The 27,681-nt window shown below is 38.9% G+C and overlaps 1 protein-coding gene across 5 annotated transcripts in view; it reads right to left on the bottom strand.

Moving 5' to 3' along the window:
• The window catches only part of tle2b (TLE family member 2, transcriptional corepressor b), a 215,457-nt gene extending 190,397 nt beyond the window's left edge, over positions 1–25,060 (bottom strand). For 2 of the 5 annotated variants that reach the window (XM_057841878.1, XM_057841880.1), the window contains exon 1: positions 12,321–12,872. In XM_057841878.1, the coding sequence (XP_057697861.1) occupies positions 12,321–12,344 (24 nt within the window). In that variant the 5' untranslated portion in view covers positions 12,345–12,872. Of the gene's footprint in view, positions 1–12,320; positions 12,874–24,934 lie in introns of those variants that run through there. The other 3 variants (XM_057841876.1, XM_057841875.1, XM_057841877.1) reach the window with 3 other exon arrangements.
• Positions 25,061–27,681: the final 2,621 nt, after the last annotated feature.

Genomic DNA, 27,681 nt, shown 5'->3' with positions numbered 1-27,681 from the left:
AATATAAGACGGCCCTAATTATTAGACGATCCCCTCTTTTTCAAGACTCAAGTTTGAGAAAAGACTTTTTGGACACCAAATTATTTTTTTATACAGAAAATAATTACAGTACATCCGAAACAAATGATTATAACAATATATTTGAGAAAAAAAGCATGTTATTTTGCCTCATTCAAATCTTAACATCTGAACATTTAAACATGTAAACTAAAGTGCAATCACATTCGTAAATAAATAGCTTCTGGTTTATGAAATGTAAATAAACCAATTTATTGTGATAAAACAACAAAATTGCAATAACTGCATTAACCATCAAAGCGAAGTCTAACTGTAACTGTAGTCTTGAAACAAATCTGAATAAGGAAAAACATTGCAATAAAATAATGTAAACTGGTTAAACTTGAGAGTAGCTGAGATCTATCATGACAGAACATTGCTTCAATGATATCTGGCGCCATCTAGCATCGTAAATGGGTATAATATCTAGACCGCGAATATAAGACGACCCCCACTTTTTCAGTCTTATTTCAATGCAAAAAAACACCATCTTATATTCGGGCGAATACGGTAATTTCTTTGTAGTTTTTGTTGGGATTGAATGGATTGTAAAAGGTGGCAACATTCCTCCTAGGAGACGGTCCATTTGCTTGTATAGTTTTAGCATTAAGTGACCAATACGGTCTGGAAGTTTAATGAGCAGGTTATGTACCCGGTGATGTATTTGACAATTAATCATCCAGAGTGTAAACCATCTTTGTGAACTAGAAATGTCACATTTGCTTACATTGACAGCAAACAAGGCAACAAGGTCCTTGAAAGTGACACCAACATCTATCTGCTGGCTGACGTCAGTGCAATATGTTTTGCATTCCGCCTGACAGCTATCATCCAAGTTTTGTTAGTCTCTCTCTCTCTCACTTCTTTTGTAAGACCAAACTTCTGCTCAAATCAGCTGCTGTCCCCCCCCCCCCCCCCCCCCCCCCCATCAGTGGAAATGAGAGCGCAAGTGCGGAACAAATGTATGTCTGCAAATGATTGGGTAAGAAATAATTCGATCTGTCTGCTCGTCTTCCTACTCTCCTGCCGTTTAGCCTCTGGTGCACTCTAGCAATGCTGTGTTAACGGGCATGCCCATGCAAGGAGGCATCTTCCTCCTCCAACTCGTTATTCTTTACCCCTCGCTCTTCATTTTACATGAGGACGTCTCTGAGACAAGCAGAGACATATTCAGATAGAGCATGAAATAATCATTGGTTGATGAAATATTTAGTGGAAAAAGACACATGAATAGATGAGACATGCCAAGTGTTGGTGCCCCATGTGAACATGTCTGCTTCTTGGACTGAAGGGCTGGTATTTGAGGCACAGTTTCATCACAACAGGCACGCTGGATCACATTGCGTTATGTACAAACACAGTGGGTGCGCCTGAGAGGCATTCGTAGGTTGGCAGTTAAACAATTCGGTCTGATTATCTTCAGCTTTGAATGTTGCAAATGATCAGAAAACTGGCTTAGTCCGATACATGTTCCAGCCACTAAAGTTGGTACAGCTATACCATTTAGAGCTACAGTATATGAAAACAGCAAATACTCTCACAAAGGTTGGTGGTTTTACTTGACAGCCAAGATTTCTCATGATATGTAAAGTTAATAACAGCGGGACCTTGAGTTAATAGTGATCTGATTCATAGTTTTTATTTGAGGAATGAGCCATTAGTCAGTCAATTCTTGAGTTGCATCAAAAACGTTTTAGATATTTGTTATATGGTGCTTGAGAAATCAAAAAAGCGTGTTATTTTTCTTATCAAAGGACATTTAACACATTTTGGGGGTGTTTTATGGGGTGCCGATTAGGCATGTGTTAAAATTTTCCATTGAATAGGATTTTTATTTTTCAAAACATATGAGCAAATTGGAACATAAGTATAATGTTGAGTTAAAATAAAATTTTAAAAGAACAACAACATTTTCTAAATAAAATTAAAATAAATGCAGTCCTTTAGGTGACCCTACACCCACAGCTCAATATTATTACCATCACAACAAAAATAATTATTTTCCATAATTTGCATGTGTGTATGACTCGTATCATGTTTACATTATACACACACTCTCTTTCTCAACGACAGTTGCCAGAGAGAAAAAAAAACACGTTTTACCACCGCTAGACAGACTAAACACGCTGGAGTTAACGCTCTTAGCCGGTGAGAAATGTCCATGATAGTGTTTACAAGAGCTGGGAATCTTTGGGCAACTAACAATTCGATTACGATTCAGAGGCCCCGATTCGATTATAAAACGATTATTGATGCACCCCCCCCTTTTTTTTGTTTTTTTGTTTTATGTTTTGTATAGTACATTAGTTCCAAATTGTTCAAAAATCCTATCAGGCTAAACCAAACTACTAATTCAGTATCAAGTTAACATATAAAAGTAAACAAATATACAAAAAATAACAGTAAATAAAAAAACTCCAGTCCCCATTCTGTATCAGCAGCTTTAAACTACATTCAATTAATTTAATGTTGTGAATCAACTGTTACAGTTGTTAAAATTGCTCCCGTTATTCCACAATTTCCCTTCTGTCTACTTTTGTCAAAGTTTTAAAACTATTTCATCATTTAAAGATAGAGTCAAGACAACTTTCTGCAGATTTAGGAATATTTTAGATAAAAAGTTAATTAGGTTCACTACAACAGAGCCTTTTAGAGAGGTCTACTGCTTTAAGATGGCGGCTGTTTACTTACGCCGGAAAGTCTGTCATTTCACATCTCTGTTCAATAATACATGGTCTAACATCGATGTCGTCTGTCATTTTGCATCTAGCTCTACACATATATGATATCTACTGTAGCCGTATGTGTGTAGCAACTAGCAACTGGGCGTTGTTTGTAGCGGCTGTCAGCCACAGTCAGGTATGATTGTTTTTTTATCTAGCGCAGTACTTCTCAAATAGTGGGGCGCGCCCCCCCAGGGGGGGCGCATGTGACCTCGGGGAACATGCTTTTTTTTGCCGTACTAGAATAAAGTGTACTTGCACATCCACTCAGTGGGTGGCAGTGGCGCTCTCATTTTCAGAGTGCGCGCAGTATTTTTGAACTAAGGAAGAGCACTCAGCACACACAGAAAACAGATATGAAGAGCAGTGTGCCGCCGCCGCTATCGAAAGCCGTTTTCCGACCGGACTCACTCACGCAGCGACCCACTGTCTTGTCCGGCTCTCACGTCGCCGCCCGAGAAGTGCAATTTTCGGCTTGGGATCGTCACGACAACCGCCCTCACCTACAGTTCTACCTCGGCCGCCGAGAATGCGCTTTTTTCGTGACGTTTGCCTTTTAGCTTTGAGTTTTAATACAGCGGGTGATGACGAAAGACCACTGTTTACTGTGTCTAAAAATAATTATAGCAGACAGCTAGAAGCCAAATCAATTAAGACGCCACTTAAAGACATTAAACCTCAATCTCATTGATAAGCCACTTGATTGTTTTTCAATGAAAATGTGCCGAATATTGCCAACAATTGTCCTGCTTTGTCCGTGTTATATCAGTAAACCAGTGAGCATTGACATTGTTAGCATGCTCATTGCAAAATAACTCCACACTATTGCAAAGGAGGTAAATACTGTGAGCAGCAAAAATAAAAACTGTCCTTCTGTCCAAGGACACTCTTTTTTTCTTTTATTCAGTTTTGTTTTTTTGAGTCCATTTTTTTGGCATATTGTCCTCATGAGTGAATGTTTCTAATCAATTTTAATTTGTTATTATTTATTGATTTTATTACATTTTATTTTTCTGTATCAAATGGTCAAAAATGTACCTTGAGTGTATTTTTTACAGTTTGGATGTGACTTTTTTTTAAATTCAGGCAAATTGATGCGTGTCAAGTCTTCTCTGTTACAAACAAAACAATGTTAATAAAGTTATACTTTATTATAAGTTGATCTATGTTACTTTTTTTCTTTATTAGAAACAAAGGACTCAATGTTAGGCAGATGCGTATTTATAATAATAATTTTATAGACAAATGATACTATTTACAGTGGCGGCAGAGAGTTTGGGGGGGCACGAAACATTTACGTCTTCCTTGGGGGGGCGTAACAGAAAATAATTGAGAAGCACTGATCTAGCGGCATGAGTTGAATATGATATTTACTCTCGGTCCGTTCCTCATTGCGTCCCAAAGACCGCGCTGACTGTGTTTTACTTCCGCTTTACCTGGTATAATTCAATAATCGGAATTTGGATATTTGTGAATAGTTCTCAAATCTTCCACGGCCGAATCGCGAATGATCTAAGAATCTGAAATTTCGCACGCCTCTAGTGTTTACTAACCTTTAATTTTGTATAAATGCAAAATCATATTGGAGGTATTGCCTCCTCGGCAGACACCCTCCGCAAAGTTGTTTTACATGTCGGCTGGCCCTCCTCCTCTAAGCCGCGGCCGTCTGTAACTTTTCTGTAGCCGAAGTATTCCCATACCAGCGATTTCGTTTTCTTTAATGGGGTAAAAAGTTCAGGAGTTTCACCTTTCCAGCCATCGTGTAGCACAGCTGACTCACTGACACTGAGCAACAACCAGTGGGGGAGGGTTGAGCCTTACAGCTGCAAGCGAGGGATTTCTCCATGCATTTTTGGGACACAAAAAATAGCTAATACCTTAGGGACGGTATGACGGAAAATTTTTGCGGTTTTGAAACCTTAACGTTTTCATACCACGGTATACCTTGACACCGGTATTCGGCACATACCTAGTGTCAATTAATGGCATTTCCATTCATGATTTGAATACAAGAGTTTTGAGTTATGAGCCTGGCAACATATCGAGTAACTCAAAGCAACACTGTAATTGGATTTGTCGTTATTTTACCAGGCAACTAGCTACTTTCCTATGTCGCACTCAGGGCCATCTTTCCTCACTTCATGATTATCGTCAAACACCTTCTCAAGTCGCATAATTTAAAAAAAGCCATAGAAAACCAGCTGGCACACGTGCATGACTGTAAAACTCACACACATCAAACACACACATATTCATGAATGCCTGGCCCTCATTAATGGAGTGGGTGCGCTTTTTTCTTGCCATAAGTAAATCGACTTAGTAATTAAAGTCAGGCTGAGGCTCCATTTATTGTGATGACACACACAAGCACCTCTCTCCACATCAGAAACACATGCGACAACACTTTCATAAGAACACAAGGACAAATACATATTAAGAATTCTGAAAAAAGTCAAAACACAGAGGCATGATTACACACACAACATGAAAAGAGGCACACATACATATGAGGAAACAAACATCCAGTGGAACCAACTAAAGGGCTGCACATACAGTACAACCTAACCTAATACTGTACTTCAGTATCCAGCGAGCAGTCTTTGATACAGAATAAGAGAAAATTTTGCCTTTTCTGTTTCATCATTGAAAAAGATTGTCTTTATTACAACAGCAAGATAAAAATGTCCAAGTAGAAGCAGAAAAAAACATCATGGCTACTTAGGCCAACAGGAAGTAGAACATAATGACATTTTTATGCAGAGGCGTGTCTAATTGTCACAACTCTGTCTTTGTGTGAAAATCTATTAAAATGAAATGAATTTGGTCTGAGGTCTGACTATAAAATGCATCCATCCATTCATATTATATCGAGCAGTGGTTCTTAACTGGGGTTCGATCGGGTTCAGTGAGTAAGCCTCAGGGGTTCGGTGAAAGTTAAGAAACGCAGAGCCCTATTTTGTACGCTGACTAAATCTAGGCACAGTGGCATTTTAGACCAGGTTTTGAACTGGTTTGCCCTCAATTAATGGGCTTTATTCCATTTCTTTCAAATGCTAGCCCTCTAATGGGAGGAGAAAACTGTTTGCTCAGTGGAAGGTTGACTGGCACTTGGTATGAAGAAGTATAACAGACCTACAGACAGCATAAACGGCGTCAATAATTTAAAAAATAATCATAATAATTGCGCCGTTTTGCGCCATGAAAATAGTATGCAATAATAAGCATGTACATATGCATACAAAAAAAGGAACAGTGTGGAATGAAATTAGTTTCATTTCATTTAACAACGTGAAAATCAACAGCAAAAGACAAAACTACTCGTCGTAAATTGGAAATCTGGAAGAAATTTGAACAGGAATTAACTTAGATGTTAGCTTGCTCGGTTATGAATTGGTAAAAAATGGCTTTATTATGAAATAAACAGTGAAACTTGTGGGGTACGGTACCCTTAGCAAGGTTAAGAATCACTGATATAGAGTTTGCCGTCATTAACCCCTTCAGACCTAAGCATGCTGCTGAAGGACATGATGCGTTCGCGTCTCTAAATCATTAAATACACTGAATTTAAACAAAATATAATAAAACACTTGTGGTGTTACTCCATAAACTGGAGTCTCGTGAGATTTGCTGATTTTTTTATTTTTTGGGAGTTTTTTAGACATGTTTTTCCGTAAACTTTTGCTCAGTCTTCCAATTGTATGACCTATAGGCTGTTTGAATTTGGATTTTTCAGTTACTTCATTGTCTGCATCTGCACTTAGGTAGTGCATTTGCATGAAATGGAACAACAGGAAATGAATATTCCGGCTGAACTTGGAAAGGAAGACTGACTAGACAAGAAACAAGATGAAAACTTCCCGAGAACTGTTTCAACATTTTTTCCATGTAGTAATGCAGCTTTTGAAATACTGAAGCATATGAGTACAAGCATTATGATTCTGCGATGTTTCTATAAAATATTATGAATGAACACTGCCAGCCTCGTCAATTGCCTTCAATGGCAGTCAATGCGTGAGGCTGCGCCACATTGCGCAATAGGTCCGAATCGGTCTAAAAAGTCGCACAGTGTCTGCGGTTTAGCAACTGTTTTTACAAATGACCGACAGCCAACCCACAGGTTTTCCAAGTCCTGAATTGCATTTGTGCAATGAAGAAGCTAGCCAATTAAAATGCACATCCACTCTGACACTTGCTAAAAATACATTTTCGGGTTTACGTTGGTGGGATCCTGCTAGCCATTGTGCTGCAGTGCACTTATATTGTGTTTTACAACAATACTTGACTATATTTAGCATTTCAAGCATGTAGCCTTAATGTGCGCCAACATACAGAAGGTGCTGTTGTGGTTGCATTTAATTGAATGGGAGTAACTCACACCTTACATTATCCTCATTTTCCCCTTCAACTGACGCCCACATCTTCTTTCTATAGCAACCTGCATATCCTTGACTGACACGCATTTTATTGTTTGGGGAAAAAAGCAAAACAGCACAGCATACTGTGTGTGCCTTAAAAGCTTAGAACAATTTACGTCACCGGCTGTTCATTGATCAAATCGCTCAAAGTATGGATATAAGTAACCGCAATGTTTTTTGGGAGGGGGTTCTTTTTTTTTTTTTTTTTGCGGAAATGATTCAGGTTGGATTCGTACACATGTGCAGCAGCCATAGTTTTCCGACTGAGACGCCACATAATTCAAATGTTAAAGGGGATATTGCCTATTTTTCAGGCATATGGTGTCATTCTAATGCATATTCAAGTAACAATTTTACCTTGAGTTGGTTTGTGAAAACATATTTCATACAGGACTTAATATAAACTTGACTCTATATTATATATACTTATATATTCCGTCTGTACCATTCTTCAGCACTCTCAGTCACCAACAAGTCCAGCCATTTCTGACGAAGCGCATCATCCTTTTGAAGAGCGAAAAGAGGTAACTCTCCTTTGCATCCAAAAATACATTTCCAGCCGACATTTGGGAATTAGTGGATTAAAAAAGCTGCTCAGTGCGTTTTTCCCTCCGACTTGTAGTCTGCCCAAGGCACTAAGTGTTAGCTAAACTTGTCTTGAGGTGGAGGGAGGCGGGGCGCAGGTAGGTGTGGCGCAGGGGAGGGGAGCAGTGCGACACACGTCAGAGTAGAGGAGGGGCTCTTGGAAAGAGGTGGAGCTAGGTACCACAAAGTATTTCAGCAACCTATACCGATAGCCAGGACAGATTTGACGATTTTTAAAACATAGGTTAACGGTTAAGAAAACTACTCTGACTGTGTTTTCTACCAGGGAATGACCATATATCATGATTAAAAGCTCAAAACATGGATGGATGGATGGACAGACAAACAGACAGATGTTAATATTCCAGCAATGACGTTTGCTCTTTAAACATGTAGTATTTTTGTGAAATGTACAGTAGGTCATGCTCATATATCCGTGAAGTTGGTCTACCATCAGACGCAAATTGATATAAAAATGATGTCCATCGCTTATGCTATCATTTCTTAGATATTTACAATTATTTTATAGGTCAATCTGAGGTCAACCAGCCCCCATTAAAAAAAATAGCTAAAATTGTGTCAGTTGTTTGTGCTTTGTTTGTGCTGTAAAAAATTTTTTTTTTTAATTGTATGTGCTGCAACGGTTTTGTAAATATTATGCTTTTAATTTGGAGTGATGACGTCAAGCAGCCTCCCATTTACTGCAAAATGGACCAGAGGTGGTGCCATTTGTTTGTGCTGTAAAAAAATTCGTTTGTGCTACTATCCTTTAAAACAGGGGTCCCCAACGACCGGGCCATGGACCGGTAAATAATTTATTAACGACTGCATTCTGGCCGATTGACTTTGGCCTGTACCGCTTAACATAATATCCCTGTCTACTATAGATATACAACTACGGGATAGGAGGTCGTCATAGAAATGCATTGATTGGACTGTTAGCAGTACATCTTGTTTTGTATATCTATGTGCGCTTGGCCTCGATAATAAAGTATGACGTAGGTCGTCGCCCATCACATTTTTCCCCGGAAATAATTAGCCCCCACACTAGAATGACTGAAAAACAGACGTCTTTGGACAGATTTTTTAACGGGGAAAAGGGAACCTGACGAGCCAGAAGATGAGCCTACAACCTCGAAGAAAACAAAATCTATGCTACTTCCTAATCACTAAAGACCCACGAACTGCGAAGGAGTGGAGTTATGACCCATTTGTGAATAAACCGAGTGATTCGAGCAAGTCTGTGCAGCAGAATATCAGCTTGTAAAGATTGCAAATCACAGCAACCTTAAACGTACATTTGAGACAACTCTACCGAGGTTCTGGATTAAAGTCATTTCGGAATATCCTGACATCGCTAGGAGAGCACTAAATACTGTGCTACAATTTCCAAAATCGTATCTTTGTGAAGGGGGCTTCTCTCACTCTCCCATCTTGGGACCATCTCGTCTCAAAGAAACAAGTTCAGGCCTCCCACTGATTCAGCGGGTGAGTTGTATTTTCCCTGCACTTAACACGACAGGGCTAAAAACAAATGTTATTTTATGTTTGCTGTATTTTTCTGCCACACATTGCCGGTTTTCTGACAAATTTGGCATGCGCGTAAAGTTAAAAATGACCGCGAAAGCAGCGATTCCAAAGTACACACTACAAACTTTCTTTAAAGAAAGGAATATTAACTTATGTTTGCCATGTTAGCTGCACACAACAACTGCACGCAGCTCTCTCACTTAACGACTTCGCCGTGTCGTTAAGCATTGATTTACGCCATTTTTGTGTTGCACATGTATGTTTATGATGTAAATAGTTTTTTAGCACCGTTGGATAACATTGAGAGTAGAGCTGAAACGAATACTCGAGTAACTCGAGTTTAAAAACTGATCCGAGTAATTTTATTCACTTCGAGGAATCGTTTAATTTTGCCAGCTCTAAGCATCACGTTTTGCCCGGACTACTTTTAATGTGGGACAACGCGCTGACGTTACGTGCGTAGAGGAAGAAGCAAAAAAAAAAAAAAAAAAAAAAACGACAGCCGCTACAAACTAAGCCGACGTTGTTAAAAACTACGCCCGCATGATGCTAGTGTGGTAGCAGGTAGTGTCCGATGCGTCTCATAGATATCGCATGCATTTAGGACTAGATGCGAAATGATACTCGGCCGCGTCTGGGCAGCGCTAGTACACAGCCGCCATCTTTAAGCAGTAGACTTCTCAGCGCTACTAAATATAACGTTACTGTCACTCGCTCACGTAACGTTAGCCCTTCGGAGGGCTAGGTTTCTATTGATTATGACCACTGTCGATGCGTGGCTAACGTGTCTTACATACAGACTTTATTTAATCTGTAAAAACACAGCGCTGGCGAGTGATGAGGGTGTAAAATTAAAACATGATAAAGCTAACTGTCAGTTTTAGCTCAGTAGTCATTGCTGAATAAAACACCAAGTAGCACTGGTCCCTAATGTGCTCCAATACAGCAGGTATCATACATTTATTTTGAACACTGCAAAAACTCAAAATCCTATCAGTACTTACAGTTTAGACTAACTTAAAACTTAACTAGAACTTAAAAATAGCTTGACACAAATGGAAATTCAATTGAAACATGTGGGAAAAACACATAGCTTTCAAGTGATGTGTGTTATCAAGCGTAATTACATTTTTAGGTAAGAAATATGTTGTTGTTTTTTTTAATAAGATCTAGAAGTTTTTTTTGACTATAAGCAGTGAATTTTTTTTCTAGTCACATCTGAGATGCAATTGTTGGCTGTTTTCAACAATGTACATCAAAAATAAAATTGACTGAAAATGGTTCAATATTGGATTAAATGTCTTTTTTTTCTCATGTATATTTATAATTTCTCTTTGTCTAAAAAAATTTTTTTATCCGATTACTCGATTAATCGATAGAATTTTCAGTTGATTAGTCGATTACTAAAATATTCGATAGCTGCAACCCTAATTGAGAGTCCAACTGAATATAAAAGAGGGCTTTTTTCACCGCCACAAAAGCTTTGGGAACAAAATTTTAAAAGGGTGCAAAATTTGACAGAACACCGGTTCGTGAAAAAAAGACCCAAATGACACCGGTCTGTGGCGCAAAAAAGGTTGGGAACCCCTGCTTTAAAAGATATTGAGATATTAATTTTTCCCGTGGCTGGCAGAGTGTACAAACTCTCTCAATAACAGAGGGATGTCCCAACAACTAGCACAAACGAATGGCACCACTTCCATTTTGCAGTAAATGGCGGGCTGCGAGTGACGTCGTCACTGGAAATTAATATCTCAAGCCCCCCCATCTCGGAACTGTGAGCCAGACCTGCCAACAGATACAGTAGTTCACCTTGCTTAGATAAAGGCTATATAGTCAGGCTTTTCTCACTTAATTCCTGTGTTTAGAAACATTTAATCATCGAAACAGAATGAGTGGTGTTCCCAATGTGAAATATAGGCCATTACTGAATGAGGATTTCAAGCTTTACTCCCTTTTTTTTCTTTGCCACGTATGTGCTGGTAAAATTCCCAATTTGTGTAGATACAGACACAAAACAACCCCACACGTGAAGGTGCGTGCGTGTTTGTCACACTCACACCTCGCCACAGATCACATTTCATTGCCGTACCAGAAATAAAGATGTGCTGGCAAAGGGATCGTGATGGGGCGGGGTGGGGAGTAGTCATACAGAGATGGTGCGAGAGTGGGAATTCCATGGTGGCCTTGGACCTGTTGGGATCCAACTTGATCACAAAGGCATCTGAGCGAGAAGAGGAGGAATGCTCCCACTCACACTCCTCTCATTCATTTAATTTTTCATTAACTATATTTTGAAGAATCTTTTACTTTCTTTATTGTGTTTTCACTTCTTTTTTTCTCACTTTCTCATTTTTATGAGCATTCTCTGCGCGCACATAATTGATTCCTCATGCCTGACTCTCGTGAAATGTCATTCATAATTCTGTGTGTTTTATCTGGCTGAGGGAGTCATAGTCTGTAGGCTTCCTAAACACACACACAGTAAAGTGGCCGCTGACCTATTTGTAGCACAGACATGGAGAATGACAAATAAATCTGATTACAGCAAGCGAGCAGGGGGAAAAAAGCTGCTATGCTGAGCTGAAGCTGTCATTCAGCCCTCTAGTATTTTATTTATATTTTCTTATTTTTAGCCCACGCGTATTTAACCTTTATCTCACTTTGTATTTAACCGACCTTTTTACTCCGGCAGCTACATAAGCGTCACAGCCTGACTGCATTAGAGGGCGGGCAAGCGAAGGAAGGCACAGCAGGCTTTTTAATAAACAAGTGACAATGGATATGTGGGAATGTAGCTGCCAATTAAACCAGCGTTTGCACAGACACTCAGATGAGACCTCACAGAGAAGTAAAGACTACAGTAACTTGCAAGCCTTTACGAGAGCTCTGAAGCAGTGGGACAGTACAAAACAGAAAGTACGGTGAAGAGTAAGGAGTAGGAGAGATTCCAAAAACAAACAAATAAAAGTAATGGTAGAAGAACAAGAGAAGACTGCGATACACTTACCGGATGCCTGCCCTGAGGGTACATGATCCCAGGAGAGGAGAGGCTTCCAGTCCGTTTGATGGCCAGGTTAGTCCCCTGGCCCTCCACTCCTCTGCCCTCCACTGGTTCACAAAGTCAACTCCTTCTTCTTCTCCCTGGAAAGTCAATCCAATGCGGGTCTATCCAACACTGTCATGAGAACACACAAGACTTAGTTTCCACGCTCTCCTCTTATCAGTCTTCCTCCTGCTGTGATCAGTCAATGTCCAAACATAGTGACATGACAATTACATCCTCTCTCCTCCTCTTCTTCTTCGTCTCCCCCTCGTGCTCCTCACGTCTCCTGGTGCCCCTTCTTCACCCGGCCGTCCACTGACAGAAACATAAACACACAGATGGATGGTCCTCCTCTGCTTGGGCTTCCTCTTCTGTGACACGCTGCAGCAGAATGGAAGGAGGGGTGAGCAGGACAGTGTGTGAGCGAGCTTTGTTTTTTAATATGATGGAGGGGGGGGAAGAGGGGGGGCAGGAAAGAAGATCAGGTCAGTGGAAGATCCAGCGGGCTTTTCAGCAGCAAGCCCTAGACTGTAATATATTGTGCCTGTTGGCTTCAATACAAACAGGACAGGCTGCTAAAGCTGCTCTTAAGGTGGAACTGAACAGACAGAAGGAGCGAGGCAGAGAGAAAGGGAGAGACAGAGATAGCTCTTTTGATAGTCACACACACGCACACAGAGAGCAATCAGTCATGCACAATGCTGATAAGGGATTGAGATTCCCAAACAAACACACCGACATTCATACGCGGATTCGTGACAGCTATGGGCGAGCGCAACATTTTTACTCACAACGTTACTTATGGAGATAAATGCAATGCATGCTTGGTCTTCACATTGTGTTCTGACAAACTTGAAAAATGTACACTGCACTGAAAAATGACACGCCATTTGGTAGACAATTAAGAGTCTCGAGACGGTCGAGAATTATGAAGTTGCAGTCAAACTGTCACAGGACACTTGTAGAAACAGGTCATACAAATGCACAAAAATGAAAAATAATTAATTAAATAAATATAGTGGTAACTTGATACACTGACCTACCCGTATTGGCCCGAATATAAGACAGGTTAGACATGGTTAATGCAGTGATTGCAATTTTGTTGTTTTATCACAATAGACTGGTTTATTTACATTTCAAAAACCAGAAGCCATTCATTTACGAATGTGATTGCGCTTTAATTTACATATTTAAATGTTCAGATATTAAGATTTGAATGAGGCAAAATAACATGCTTTTTCTCTCAAATATATTGTTGTAAGCATTTGTTTCAGATGTACTGTAATTATTTTCTGTATGAAAATTAATATGGTGTCCAAAATGTTTTTTCAAACTTGAGTCTTGAAATAAGGGGTTCATCTTATAATCAGGGCCGTCTTATATTTGGGCCAATATGGTACTTCATATTTAGCAACTTACATTTTTTCACGTTACAGTATTAATGTATTTTGTGCTTTGTTTTCAGAACAAAAATTTTAAATACGCTTCCACTGATGGTGGCTGCGAACAGCACAACGACTGCCCATTAGGTTGTGTTTGACTCATAATTTGAATACCTAGCTTAGTCACAAAAACAATTAACGTTATTTTTGGACTATTAGGCGCACCTGACTACACGCCCCCACTACCAAATTTGACACAAAAACGGCATTTGTTCATCGATAAGCCACAGCTCTCCTTATTATGGGATATTTACTAGGGCTGTCAAACAATTCAAATTTTTAATCGAGTTAATCACAGCTTAAAAATAAATTAATCGTCATTAATTGCAATTCAAACCATCTCTAAAATATGCCATATTTTTCTGTAAATTATGGTTGGAATGGAAAGGTAAGACGGACATAAATATTCAACATACTGTACATAAGTACTGTATTTGTTTATCATAACGATAAATCCACAAGATGGCATTAATATTATTAACATTCTTTCTGTTAAAGGACCCAAGGATAGAAAGACTTGTAGTTCTTAAAAGATAAATTTGAGTACAAGTTATAGTAATTTTTTATTAAGAAAAATAACGTCTCATTCTCCGCCCAATGCATGATGGGAAGTTGGGCAACCATGATTGTCAGTAGTGACTGCAAATGGTATACAATATGTTGTGCGTTGTGTTCAATGAAGTGTGCTAAGAAAAAGATCGTCTCCTGCTCTGCCCAAATGCATGATGGAAAGTTGGGCAACCATGACTGTTAGTAGTGGCTGCCAAAGTTTAAGCCAATAACAGGCGCGGTCCAATGAACGCTTGTGTCCATTCGCATTTCTCTGCCTTTTCGCTCTCAATGTGCTAAAACGGCGTCACTGTAAACTGTTTGAGGCAACGCATGAACGGGTCATTCCAAAATTGAAAACGCACAACGAACAGTACAACAGAGGTTATATACAGCCGTCGCCTCTGAATGCATTACAAGCAACAAATGTGCACGCAGGCTGTCACCTCTGCCACTCCGTGTGTACGTGGGCGGGCGCGTCTGTAAATGCGTTTGCTTCCTGTTCTACACTTTCTGCGCCAAAATCAAAGCATGTATCACAAAACAAAAATCAACATTAAAAAAAAACCCGGGGACTACCTGCATACATTATCAGGGCATTAACAGTGAGATGAAATAGCAAGCAATAACTGCTGAAACTAGCTAGTCTTTTAGCACTCCGTGTTTGCTATGAGCTTGTGTAGTCATGTGATAACATCAGAAGTTGAAACCTAATAAACTAGTTACACTTAAGTGCCACTAGGGGGTGACAAAGCATTGCAAATAAAGACAAGCAATCAGAGGACATGACAGAAAATGTGAGTGTTTTTAGAAGAGGTTGGAGCAAATTAGATGTAAAACACGATTTATTATATGAGAAAATCATGACACGAAATCCACTCCATTTCGTATCTTGCGGCACCACCGTAGAACGACACATTGGCTTTAGAATCTAATCTAATTTTTTTCTCTTATAAAACAGTGCTAAGAACAAGAATATAGTAGTTGCGAGCTAGAGAATCAGAATGCTGTTTTCTGATAATGATAAGAACACCAACGGTCCCAGTTTATCTGTTGCCATGTTGCTGACTAATCGTAGATTGTACAGTTCAGTTGCAATCAATTCTGTTGCTTAGCGGCACAAAATTAAGGTTTTTCTGTTAAAAACAGCAACAATAATTTGGTTAATATCTTGTCATCTCTTTCGTCATTAAAATACATGGTCTTCTGTAATGAATTAATCTGTTATAAATATGACAGAAAAAGAGTTACTCATTGTACTTTTGAGGTGTATTCAACTGCAGATTGATTTTCACGACATGTATTTAACTCACGATTGAGATCCGGTGTTAGTCACAACAGTAAAACCTATGACAGGTGTTTCATTGTAAGAGATCGCTATGCCAGTGACAGAAAAAAAGCAATAAAGTATGTCTCCTAAAGAAATGTCATCAGGATCAAGTGAAGGCGATAGCACTGTGGCAGGTGTCACACATGGCACAATGAAACCTTCCAACCACACCTCGTCAAAAATCACTGCCTAAAACATGGAGGGGATTAACACGGCAACACACCATAAATATCTCGCGCGAGGACGGTTGAAAACATCTGTCTTTCTGTTTTGGGCCAGGCTGTTACCTCCTTTGCACGTTATTTACAGGATGGCCCGTTAAGTCGCCTTATTTAAAGTCATTCCATGTTGAGACGTCTTTTGGCCCGCTTCTTAATGACTTTATTCAGGGCAGCTCTGCCTTTGAACTTGATCAAACAGCCATTAATCCGGTACTGTTGAATTGGACACAGCCCGTCTTGGCATGTGGGCGCAGGGTTTCCAGTAAGGCATTTGATAACAAGGGGGTCAGCCAGAGGGCAGTCCCAAGTGTTAATTATGGTCACATACAGTACTGACGTCCTATTATCCAATGTGGGACATTACCAGAGTACTTGAGGGGAACGCCTACTTTATACAACCTCTAAATTCTAGTTAGACTTCTTGTGTTAGAGAATGAACAATAACAATGGGGGGAAAACCCAAGATATCATAATGTTGGACTGAATGTCATTCAAAAACTGTAAAACCTGGCAAAAAGCATTTACACAGCAGTACCTGAACTTACTGGGTTTTCGAGATACAATGGGGCAAATAAGTATTTAGTCAACCACAAATTGTGCAAGTTTTCCTACTTGAAAAGATTAGAGACACCTGTAATTGTCAACATGGGTAAACCTCAACCATGATAGACAGAATGTGGAAAAAAAAAAACAGAAAATCACATTGTCACATTTTAAAGAATTTATTTCCAAATTAGAGTGGAAAATAAGTATTTGGTCATCTACAAACAAGCAAGATTTCTGGCTGTCAAAGAGGTCTAACTTCTTCTAACGAGGTCTAACTAGGTCTAACGAGGCTCCACTCGTTACCTCTATTAATGGCACCGTAACTCATTATCGTTATAAAAGACACCTGTCCACAATCTCAGTCAGTCACACTCCAAACTCTACTATGGTCAAGACCAATGAGCTGTCGAAGGACACCAGAGACAAAATTGTAGACCTGCACCAGGCTGGGAAGACTGAATCTGCAATAGGTAAAACGCTTGGTGTAAAGAAATCAACTGTGGGAGCAATTATTATAAAATGGAAGACTTCAGGACCATTAATAATCTCCCTCGATCTGGGGCTCCATGCAAGATCTCACCCCGTGGCGTCAAAATGATAATAAGAACGGTGAGCAAAAATCCACCCGGGGGACCTAGTGAATGACCTACAGAGAGCTGGGACCACAGTAACAAAGGCTACTATCAGTAACACAAAGCGCCACCAGGGACTCAAATCCTGCACTGACAGACGTGTCCCCCTGCTGAAGCCAGTACACGTCCAGGCCCGCCTGCGGTTCGCTAGAGAGCATGGTCAGATGAAACCAAAATAGAACTTTTTGGTAGAAACACAGGTTCTCGTGTTTGGAGGAGAAAGAATAGTGAATTGCATCCGAGGAACACCATACCCACTGTGAAGCATGGGGGTGGGAACATCATATTTTGGGGCTGTTTTTCTGCAAAGGGACCAGGACAACTGATCTGTGTAAAGAAAAGAATGAATGGGGCCGTGTATCGAGAGATTTTGAGTGAAAATCTCCTTCTATCATCAAGGGCATTGAACATGAGACGTGGCTGGGTCTTTCAGCATGACAATGATCCCAAACACACAGCCAGGGCAACAAAGGAGTGGCTTCGTAAGAAGCATTTTAAGGTCCTGGAGTGGCCTAGCCAGTCTCCAGATCTCAACCTCATACAAAATCTGTGGAGGGAGTTGAAAGTCCTTGTTGCCCAATGACAGCCCCAAAACATCACTGCTCTAGAGGAGATCTGCATGGAGGAATGGGCCAAAATACCAGCAACAGAGTGCGAAAAGCTTGTGAAGAGTTACAGAAAACTTTTGGCCTCCGTTATTGCCAACAAAGGGTACATAACAAAGTATTGAGAATAACTTTTGGTATTGACCAAATACTTGTTTTCCAACATGATTTGCAAATAAATTCTTAAAAAATCAAACAATGTGATTTTCTGTTTTTTTTCCCACATTCTGTCTCTCATGGTTAAGGTTTACCCATGTTGACAATTACAGGCCTCTGTAATATTTTCAAGTGGGAGAACTTGCACAATTAGTGGTTGACTAAATACTTATTTGCCCCACTGTATGAGCGTTTGCTCAGTTCAGTTTTTTTTGTCGAGTTGTGAGGACGAATGTTAGTAGCCAACTTCACATAGAGGAAACAAATCTTCAAAAAGAGGCCAAATGGTTGCGTCAGCTAGGATGTTTGTTAATTGGCATACTTCTAGTTGACGTTTACTGTACAACTAGAGATAAAAAACATTAACTTATTGGCTGCAACTGACGGACAATCACTCACGGCCAACCCTCCACGTTTAAATGGATTTGATGTCTTTTCCGACAACTGGACCAAATAGGAGTGGGAACCTCTGGTACCTCACGATACGATACGATTTACGATACAAAGCTCACGATAACAATGATCTGACGATACAACGATTATCGATACATTGGTCAGGAAATCATTCTAGGATATTCTACAAACAACTAATAAACAGAAAAAACAGCTTCTGCTGTGAATTGGAATGAGTTTCTTATTAGTAGACTTCAATCCGTTTGAAGTGGGAGGGATGGCAGCGAAGAATTTGCTGCCATCCCTCCCACTTCAAACGGATTGAACGTCTATGGCCAGTAGTGGCAGCCAATGCCAGGCAATGAGGTCATTTTGGGCCATTTACCTGTTCATTTTCAGTTACTTCCTGTTGATTTGGGGGTATTTTATGGATCTCTTCCTGTTTATTTTGAGTTACAGAATAGTAAATGACCTGGGAATCACCCAAATGAATAGGCAGTGACTCAAACTCAACAGAAAATGACCTGTAATTGCCCTAAAATGAACAGCAAGTGACCTGTAAAAGCCCTGAAAATCGGACAGAATGACTGTGAATGCTCTGGTTTCGAATGACCGAGTGTTCCCAGTCTAAATGGATTAGGCGTCGAGCACCGTCAATGCAGCTTTAGAAGTAATTGACACACTATTATGGTGGAAATTTTTGGTAGCAACTTGTTGGGTCATTTTTATATATTTTTTTTAGACATTGACACCTTTTCAAAACGATATCTCAATTCTTGGCGGGAGCATATCGATAAACTTTTGGCATACAAAGTATCACAATATATCACCATTTCGATGTTTGGTCACACCCCTAGGACCAAATGTGTTAAATAGATAGATCAATCCTTCCATGTTTGCTGTACGTATCTGTGTAAGACTTGATACGGTATATCGAAAGTCAACAGGCCATTCTGCTTCAGTCTGTGCTACTTTAAATAGAAATTGTAATGAGCCAGCAGACCGACTTCCATGCGAAATAACAAACATATTATCACACATTGTAACACATTGGTTCCCACGGTTCTCCACAACAATACACCGGAACATAGTGTATTCAAATACGCCCATTTTTATACTACTTGCTTATCTTAGCTGGGAGAAAACCATTATTCCAAAAAACACTTAGAGCTGTTTATTGCCTCATCAATGTTAAGTTGACTGTCATACTAAACATAAAACAAAAGAGGACCACAAGTTATGTCTTAAAACACTCATATAACTTTGCTTCCATTTAGACATGCTGACAAAATTGCAAAATGCCAAAGATGGCTAATGGATAGCATATCACTGTTAAAACCCTTTCAGTATTTGAATACAAACAGAGGAGTAAAAATTGTAGACATACAATATAACAATATTCCTAAGTGAATATTGTTTTTCATTTGCCAAAATCGACAAAATATTGCTGAAGCTTACTGAAGCCATTGTGAAACACTACATGTGTGTCTTTTTACATTATACTGCTCCCAGGTGATCGTGGAAAACGAAAACCAGAAGGTGCACAATGTTCATTGAAATGAAGCAAAACTGTTACATTCTTTTCATTCTACTTAAATATCTAACTACTTTGCTCTTTTAAAACACAATGTTAGAGATATATTCTAGTGATTATTTTGTTGAAGCGGGGATAGCTTGTAAGCTTATTCATTCAATTAATGAAAGACATAAAACACAATTTGAGATGCCATTTGGTCTCTACAAGCCCCGTCCAGTGTAAATGGACCAGAGGTCTATCGCTTCTTCTTCTACTACTATTTCCGGTATATGTGGTCAATCTGCGCACGTCAAAATAATTTGTTCTGACCAAAAGTATGACGCCTGAGTGCCCATAACAACAGTGCATCTGATCATAAATCTAATCCGACTAATGCTGCAACGATTAATCGATTAACTCGAGTATTCGAGTAGAAAAAAAAGATTCGAATTAAATGTTGCTGCTTCGACTATTTGTTTAATTAAAGAGGCGTTGTAATGGTTTGTTTTGAAAGTGTTTACATTTAGTTTTATAGATTTGGGTGCCCTCTAGTCTGCCTAATTTCATGTGGCTGAATCAAGCTGCTCCCTGTTAAGACCAACAAGCTAGGTTTTTGTTTGACCTAATGTTTTTCTTTTACATTTATAATTTAGTTTATAGGTATATTCTGCCGTTTTTTTGTGGGAATATGTGTCTGAACCATTTGCTAAGAGCCTTGTAAAAAAAAAAAAAAAAAAATAATTAGCAATTTATAGCATTTAAGCTAGCGAACTTTTGCTATGTAAATTGGCCAATTGTTCTTTTGTGGTACATAGATGCTCATTTATTTACTTATTTTTACCCTTTGAGGCTCAGCTCAGGTATTTAAATTTTTTATGTTCCTTATCCGATTATTCAAACTAACTAGTTCATCGATTAATCGACTACTAAAATAATCGATAGCCGCAGCCATAATCCGAACACTTATCGGATTAAAGAAATTTTGTCTATGTAAACGTGGCCACTGAGACATGATCAGTGTCAGTCATCCCAGTTAAAATGGATTTCATCTATGTCTCTGTCAATGGCAGTGAACGAGTTACTGAGCTTCCAGGTACATTGATACCTCTACTCACGAAATTAATTGGTTCTGGAAGTAGCTTCTTTCTAACGGAAAATTCCTTAAGTAGAGACGCTTTACCATGTAAATGCCCTAATCTGTTTCAAGCAGCCCCCTAATTTCAGACATGGAGTTTTTTCCAGCTCCGTCTCATGGCCAGAGTGAAGCCTTTTCTTAGTCGCCACGACCTTGAAAAAGCAATGCACACTTTTATAAGCTCAAGGCTGGACTACTGCGATGCACTTTATGTTGGTCTTCCCAATTCCACTATTTCTCGTCCGCAACTAGTTCAAAATGTTGCTGCTCGATTTTTAACCGGTACACCTAGACGTGAACATATTACCCCCGTGCTATCATCGCTCCACTGGCTGCCAGTTCATTTTAGAATTGATTTCAAACTTTTACTCTTTGTTTTCAATTCCATTAATGGCCAGGCTACTTCTTATTTATTGGAGATTTTAACCCTACGTAACTCTGGCAGGGCTCTTCGTTCTACCGGCCGGCATCTTTTGCAAGTTCCGCGGTCGAGACTTAAACAGTGGGGAGAGCGATCTTTTGCAGTTACTGCCTCCAGGTTGTGGAATAGCCTGCCACTGAAATCCGCACCATTACGAATCTAAGCCTTTTTAAATCACGGTTAAAGGCCCACTTATTTAGACTCGCTTTTTCTCCAGACTAAGGTACCCTGGTTTTATTTCTCAAGGGTTTTAATGTTTTCAGATTTTATCCTTTTTATTGTTTTATCTGCTGTTTTGACCTTTATCGCGATACGTTGTTTTTGCTTCGTTTTTCTCTTAATTTCATTGTTAGGGTTGGGCATCGGGCATCGATGGGACCAGGTTCTAACACTCCGGTTCTCCCGGAACCGTTCGAATTTTTGAATTTCTGACCGCCGAGTGGAAAAAAAATTGCTGCCGAAAACCACGAACAAGAACAAATTGTAACTTGATTACAACCATGGACACAGTGAGGCGGCGCTCAAAAGTTTGGCTTAACTTGACCAGAAAAAATGACCAGTCAGCTCAGTGCAACATTTGCAACACAACTATATCATGAAAAGGTGGCTGCACGACCAATTATGCACGACCAGCTTCAATACGAGTGTCAAGTGCATAGCTAGCTGAGTGCTACGTATTTCCCACGCTGCGCCGTCAGAACCAGGTAAGTAAAACATTACATTACATATTTCTTCTGCTGTCCCAGCGACCTGACCCCAGATTAAGCAGTATATGATGGATGGATGGAATAGTATGAGAATAAATCGTATTATTATGTCGAGCTATGGTCGATATCATGTATATAGAACTAGATGCGAAATGATAAACTCGCTAGCGTTGGTATGAAGCATTTGATTACTTCTTTAATGAACTCATACCAGTGAAAACATAGCATCATATCACATAGCATCCTTGCCAGAAACTCTAATCTCTTCTTCTCTGCATTATATGTACACTCCTACAGCGCCACTCACTGGCCTAACTGGTATTGTCACAACATAAACACCGCATGTGTCTGTAAACACAACTGAATCGGTTTTTACAAATAAGGAAACATTATTTTGCCTCATCTACATCAAATTTTAAATCAATAGAAGAATTTATACTAATGCTTTGTGGAATCTCCCTGCTAAGGTATATGTATGGCATAAGAAAATGAGTAAATGTTTTCTCCGTGAGCTTTTGAAAAATAAATATCTATGTGAAAGTGTACTCCTGTGGAAAGAAACGTCGTCACATACAAGTTCAAAGACTGATATTTATATACAAGTTAAAAGTAGCCCTGTAAGAAGTTCATATAATTCACAAATTTCATATCAATTGTATTAATAATAAGTAATAATAAAAATAATAAATAATAAAATAATAAGAATACATTTAAAAATCCATATAATTTTAAAAAAAATTTGAGACGACATTAATATAAACTAATATGTTTTTAAACTATACATTTTTTTACCCTGACTCTTACAAGAATCAGAATCGAGAATCATTCGGAACCGGAATCGAAACATGGAACCGGATTCGGAACCTGAATCATTCAATTTCAAGCGATGCCCAAACCTAGTCATTTTATAGTACTTTCCTGCCTTTTATTTATCATGATCTATGTTTGTTGTTGTTGTAAAGCACTTTGAGGACCTTCCGGGTATTTGTAAAGTGCTATAGAAATAAATTTCATTGATTGATTGACTAGAATAAAGAATAAACGTTAATATACCTAGATGAAGCTATCGGAGCACCTCTTAGCCAAAGAAGCGAATGAAGAGGACGCTTGGATACACATGCAGCAGAAGCCCCTCTTAGCCAATTGGATGCCAGGAACATGCTAGGCAATAGCGAACTGCAGTGCAGCTATAATTACCGTATTGGCCTGAATATAAGACTGTGTTTTTTGCATTGATATAAGACTGAAAAAGTGGAGGTCGTCTAATATTCGCGGTCTGGAGATTATACCCATTCACAACGCTAGATGGCGCCAGATATCACTGAGGCGAATGCTGAACTTGAGGAGTAATGTTCTGTCATGACAGATCTCAGCTACTCTCAAGTTTAACCAGTTTGCATTATTTGATTGCAATGTTTTTCCTTATTCAGATTTGTTTCAATACTACAGTTACAGTTAGACCTCACTTTGAGGGTTATTGCAGTTATTGCAATTTGTTGTTTTATCACAATAAATTGGTTTATTTACATTTCAAAAACATGAAGAAATTCATTTACGAATGTGATTGCACTTTAGTTTACATATTTAAATGTTCAGATATTAACATTTGAATGAGGCAAAATGATATCCTTTTTCTCTCAAATATATTGTTATAATACTTTGTTTCAGATGTACAGTAGTTTTCTGTATAAAAAATAATTTCGTGTTCAAAAAGTCTTTTTTCAAACTTGAGTCTTGAAAAAGAGGGGGTCGTCTTATAATCAGGGCAGTCTTATATTCGGGCCAATACGGTATGTTACATTCAGTGAACTCTGGAAGCTGCAAGTCGTCGTCCATATTGTATTTTTGCCTTTCATATCCGGAAATTTCTTTCGTAACAAGAGGCAATATTTTTCCGTAGAGGTGTACCGTAACCTGAAAATTGTGTATGTAGAGACCAGTGTTGTTAATAACGGCGTTAGAATATAACGGCATTACTAACGGCGTTATTTTCTTCAGTAGTGAGTAATCTACTTAACCACTTTTCTCATCTTGGCAACACCGTTACCGTTACTGAGGCGGGAAAGGCGTGCATTACTATGTTGGTTGACTAACGCGAGAAAGTCTCCGAAAGACGGACTCACGGAGACGAGAGAGCAGAGCAGGAGTGGGGAAGAGGCCAGGGAGGGTGACGCCATTGCAAACGCGATGCTACTATGCTAGGTGGCTTCAGTAATACCTGACTGTAGCTGATAGCCTACAAACTACAATTTTAAAAACTTTAACGGTTGATTCACAACCAGTGTGCCTAGTTAATTTTAGGGTAAAGAATTGGGCTAGAGCCAATTGTCCCAAAAACCCTTTAAACTTCACATTGTGTGACCTGTTTTTTTTTTTATTTGTTTGTTTTTTGAGGGAAAAAACAACAACATGAAAATTATCGCCAGTTACTTTGCCAAGTAACTAGTTACCTGAATGTAAGAGTAATTGAGTTACTAACGCAATTACTTTTGGGGAGAAGTAATTTGTAACTGTAATTAATTACTTTTTTAAAGTAAGATTAACAAAACTGGTGGAGACGTTCGTAAGTAGAGGTACTAATGTATTTGCAGAGGCCAGCAAAATGGACCCACTAAAATACATTGAAAAGGGACAGTCTTGGCATTTTCAGTCTCGCAAAACTGCTAAGGATATATCAAAGATTATGAAAAATAATGTAGAAAAAAATCTGCAAGGTCACCTTTAAGTCGCTTGTTAATATAACTCTTTCGCGTGTGAAAATGGAAATAAATGTTGACGCGCTTAGCTTAAGAATGCTTGGTTTATAAAAGGCTGTATTCCAATATTGAACCATTGATGGGTTGCTGGTAGTCGTCCTCTCATATTGACAGATGACAATCATGTAAGTAACTCTAAATACAGTTATAGATAAGAAAATCAGGTCACCTGTCATGCTGCAGAGTCACACTGCCTCCCACTTCCTGATCCAGCCACAACAAGCTCGCAAAAGCGCGGGAAGACTCATCCCAGTTCTTTTACGTCTCAATTTCTCCTTTTGCTTCTATCGCCTGGTTCCACCTTAAGAGCTCGGCCGGCCGGGAGTCTCTCCTCGCGCGCCGATTGGACGAAGCTCAGCCAATCGTCAGCGTTGGAGCCCCACGTTGGGTCCCGACGTCTTATCTTGATTTGGCCAATGAGATTGAGGAGACGTCTGAGGAATGAGAACGTAATAAAGAAATGGGAGGGGCGGTTTGAGGAGTCTTGTGGGGATTGTGGGCATTGAAGTTCCAATCATTCTGCTCGCGCGCACACGCACAAACGGAACACGCACGCACGCGCACGCAGGACTGTCTGTCACGCTACGTAAACGCTCACTAAATTCCAGCGTTAATTTCAACCTCTAAAGAAAGCATAAAGGGGCCGTGAGCAAACACACCCTGGCAGTTTGTTTTATATTGGTGAGATTTAAGACACCGTGTTGATAAGAGGGGGGCGGGGGAAGGACTTCGAGCCTAATGAAGTCTTTTTTGCTATTTAGATAGTTATTATTTATTCAGGAAATTATGATTTAACTCTTGCAAGGACAGTGGTCACTACAGTGAACATCTATTGACAAGTTATCATTATCTTTTGATTATCAGCAAGCCCAGCTCTAAAGTATGTGTTGTGGGAGTTACTAAAAGAGGGTAATTAATACTGAATACTCCAACTGACGGCAACAGACGTTCAATCCATTTGAACTGCTCCTCACAGTTCAAATCGATTGTCGTCAGTGGCAGCCAAAGAGTTCAACTGTGTGACGTCACAGGGGATTTATAAAATAAAACAAAAATAAATAATAAATTACCAGAGCAAAATATACATGGGCCATACCTATTGTAATTCTTTATATTATTTTTTTAGTTTATTACTATTTTGGGGGGGGGTTTTGGTTGTTGTTGTTTTTTTTTTTCAAATAATTTTATTTCATGTAGAATTATGTATATATTTCTTATTATCAATATCTTTTATTTGGGTATTCATTTATTATTTTTATTGATTACTATTTAAATAATTGATTTTTTTTCATTCTTTCATTTTATTTAAAATTTAACATTTTTATTTAAAATTATTTATATGCATTTTTAGATATATTTTAACACTGACACTACAACTGGGTGTTAAGAGGGGGTTGCAAAATATTGTTCTGCGGGGCCCAAAATTTTGATACCGCTGTCCTATATGAATGTAATAAGAATATTTAAGGGGGAAAAAACATAATGAATGAATGAAAGGGTTAAAAAATAGTAAATAGTAATTTGTTATTAACAGATATCTGCCCTTGAATGCTTATTTTATGCATCATCAAATTACATTATTTATTTTGAAATCATTTATTTGCACCTTGGGCTGCAGTTCATAATAATAGTAATAATTATTATTTAATTAATCTGTAATTTTTGTTTTCGATTAATTGGTGAATCTGACAAAAATAATCATTACCATCCCTTCTGATAAAAAAACAGCACAATATTTCATACTGTCAGTGCATAAAACACATCAACATGAAGTGATAATTATTTAGTTACTGGTTTTGTCTGCCGTGTTAGAGGCCAAAACGTTGATTGTTGTTTTCCAAAGTAAAAGCAGATGTTTGCAAAGTCTTGTTTTGATTCAACATGAAGATAATATGTCGTATTGCATGTGGGATGAAAGAAATATAAAAATACTTCTTGGTGATATGTTGAAATTCTGAGGATTCTGACAAATTTAAGTAAATAACTCTAAACGATTAATCGAGTACAGTAATTGATTGTGGTTACACATCCAGTTACATCATTTTTCGTATGTCACATATTGGAGTCGGCAGGGCTGGCTGATCCTTGATTTATAGTTAAAACGGATTGGATTCCTATTGTTTTATTGTTAGCAAATGAGTTCAACATTTTCAATGCAATTGTACTGCAAATTTCGTCCAAACTGTTCACTGTTAGTATGTGATGTTGAAAAAGTTCACCAAATGAATGAACACTAGGTAACTTTTCAGTTTTGGTCGATTTTAGCAAAGCCGGTCGACAAAAGCTGTAGGGTTTTGCCTTAAGGAAGACTGTGTCTCCCATAAGGACCTGTTTATGTTTATTCTTGAGTGTCCTTATATCATGGAAGCCTCCCTTTCGTTCGCATCGACTTCCATCTTTATAATGAATGGGGAAGAGGGTAAGCAACGTTTGCCATAAAGCAGTCAGCACATTAGTAGTTTTTTTTTGTGTGGCAGGGTTCCTGCCACCCTCCTCAAAGTTGGTTGGTGCTGGTGAAAGTGATACAGACCCCCTCAATATATAAAAGAAGTGTCTTTCAACTAGTTGTCAGTCAACATATCATCACAGATGTTATGAAAATATTTTATAAAGGTTGAAAAGTTACCTAGCGTTGCTTTAACATGACATGTATGGGAAAAATTCCACAGCTAATTTCTCCATTCAAGTCACTCTACCTTACAGCACGGAACCTACTTCCATGGAATCCAACAAATACCAATCAACAGGCCATTTGTCAAGAAACGGCGCATCTGATTGATGATCAATAAAAAAAAAAAAGCCCCGACAATCAGGCAGTTAATACAGTAGAATTGATCTAGTGGCTTTTACCGTCTACAGCAGACATGTCCAAAGTCCGGCCCGGGGGCCAAATGCGGCCCGTGGTCAAATTTCATC

Source organism: Corythoichthys intestinalis, chromosome 7, assembly GCF_030265065.1.
Source record: "Corythoichthys intestinalis isolate RoL2023-P3 chromosome 7, ASM3026506v1, whole genome shotgun sequence".
Taxonomy (NCBI): Eukaryota; Metazoa; Chordata; class Actinopteri; order Syngnathiformes; family Syngnathidae; genus Corythoichthys; species Corythoichthys intestinalis.
Note: the sequence above shows the minus strand (reverse complement) of the source record. Positions and strands in the feature narration are given on the sequence as shown.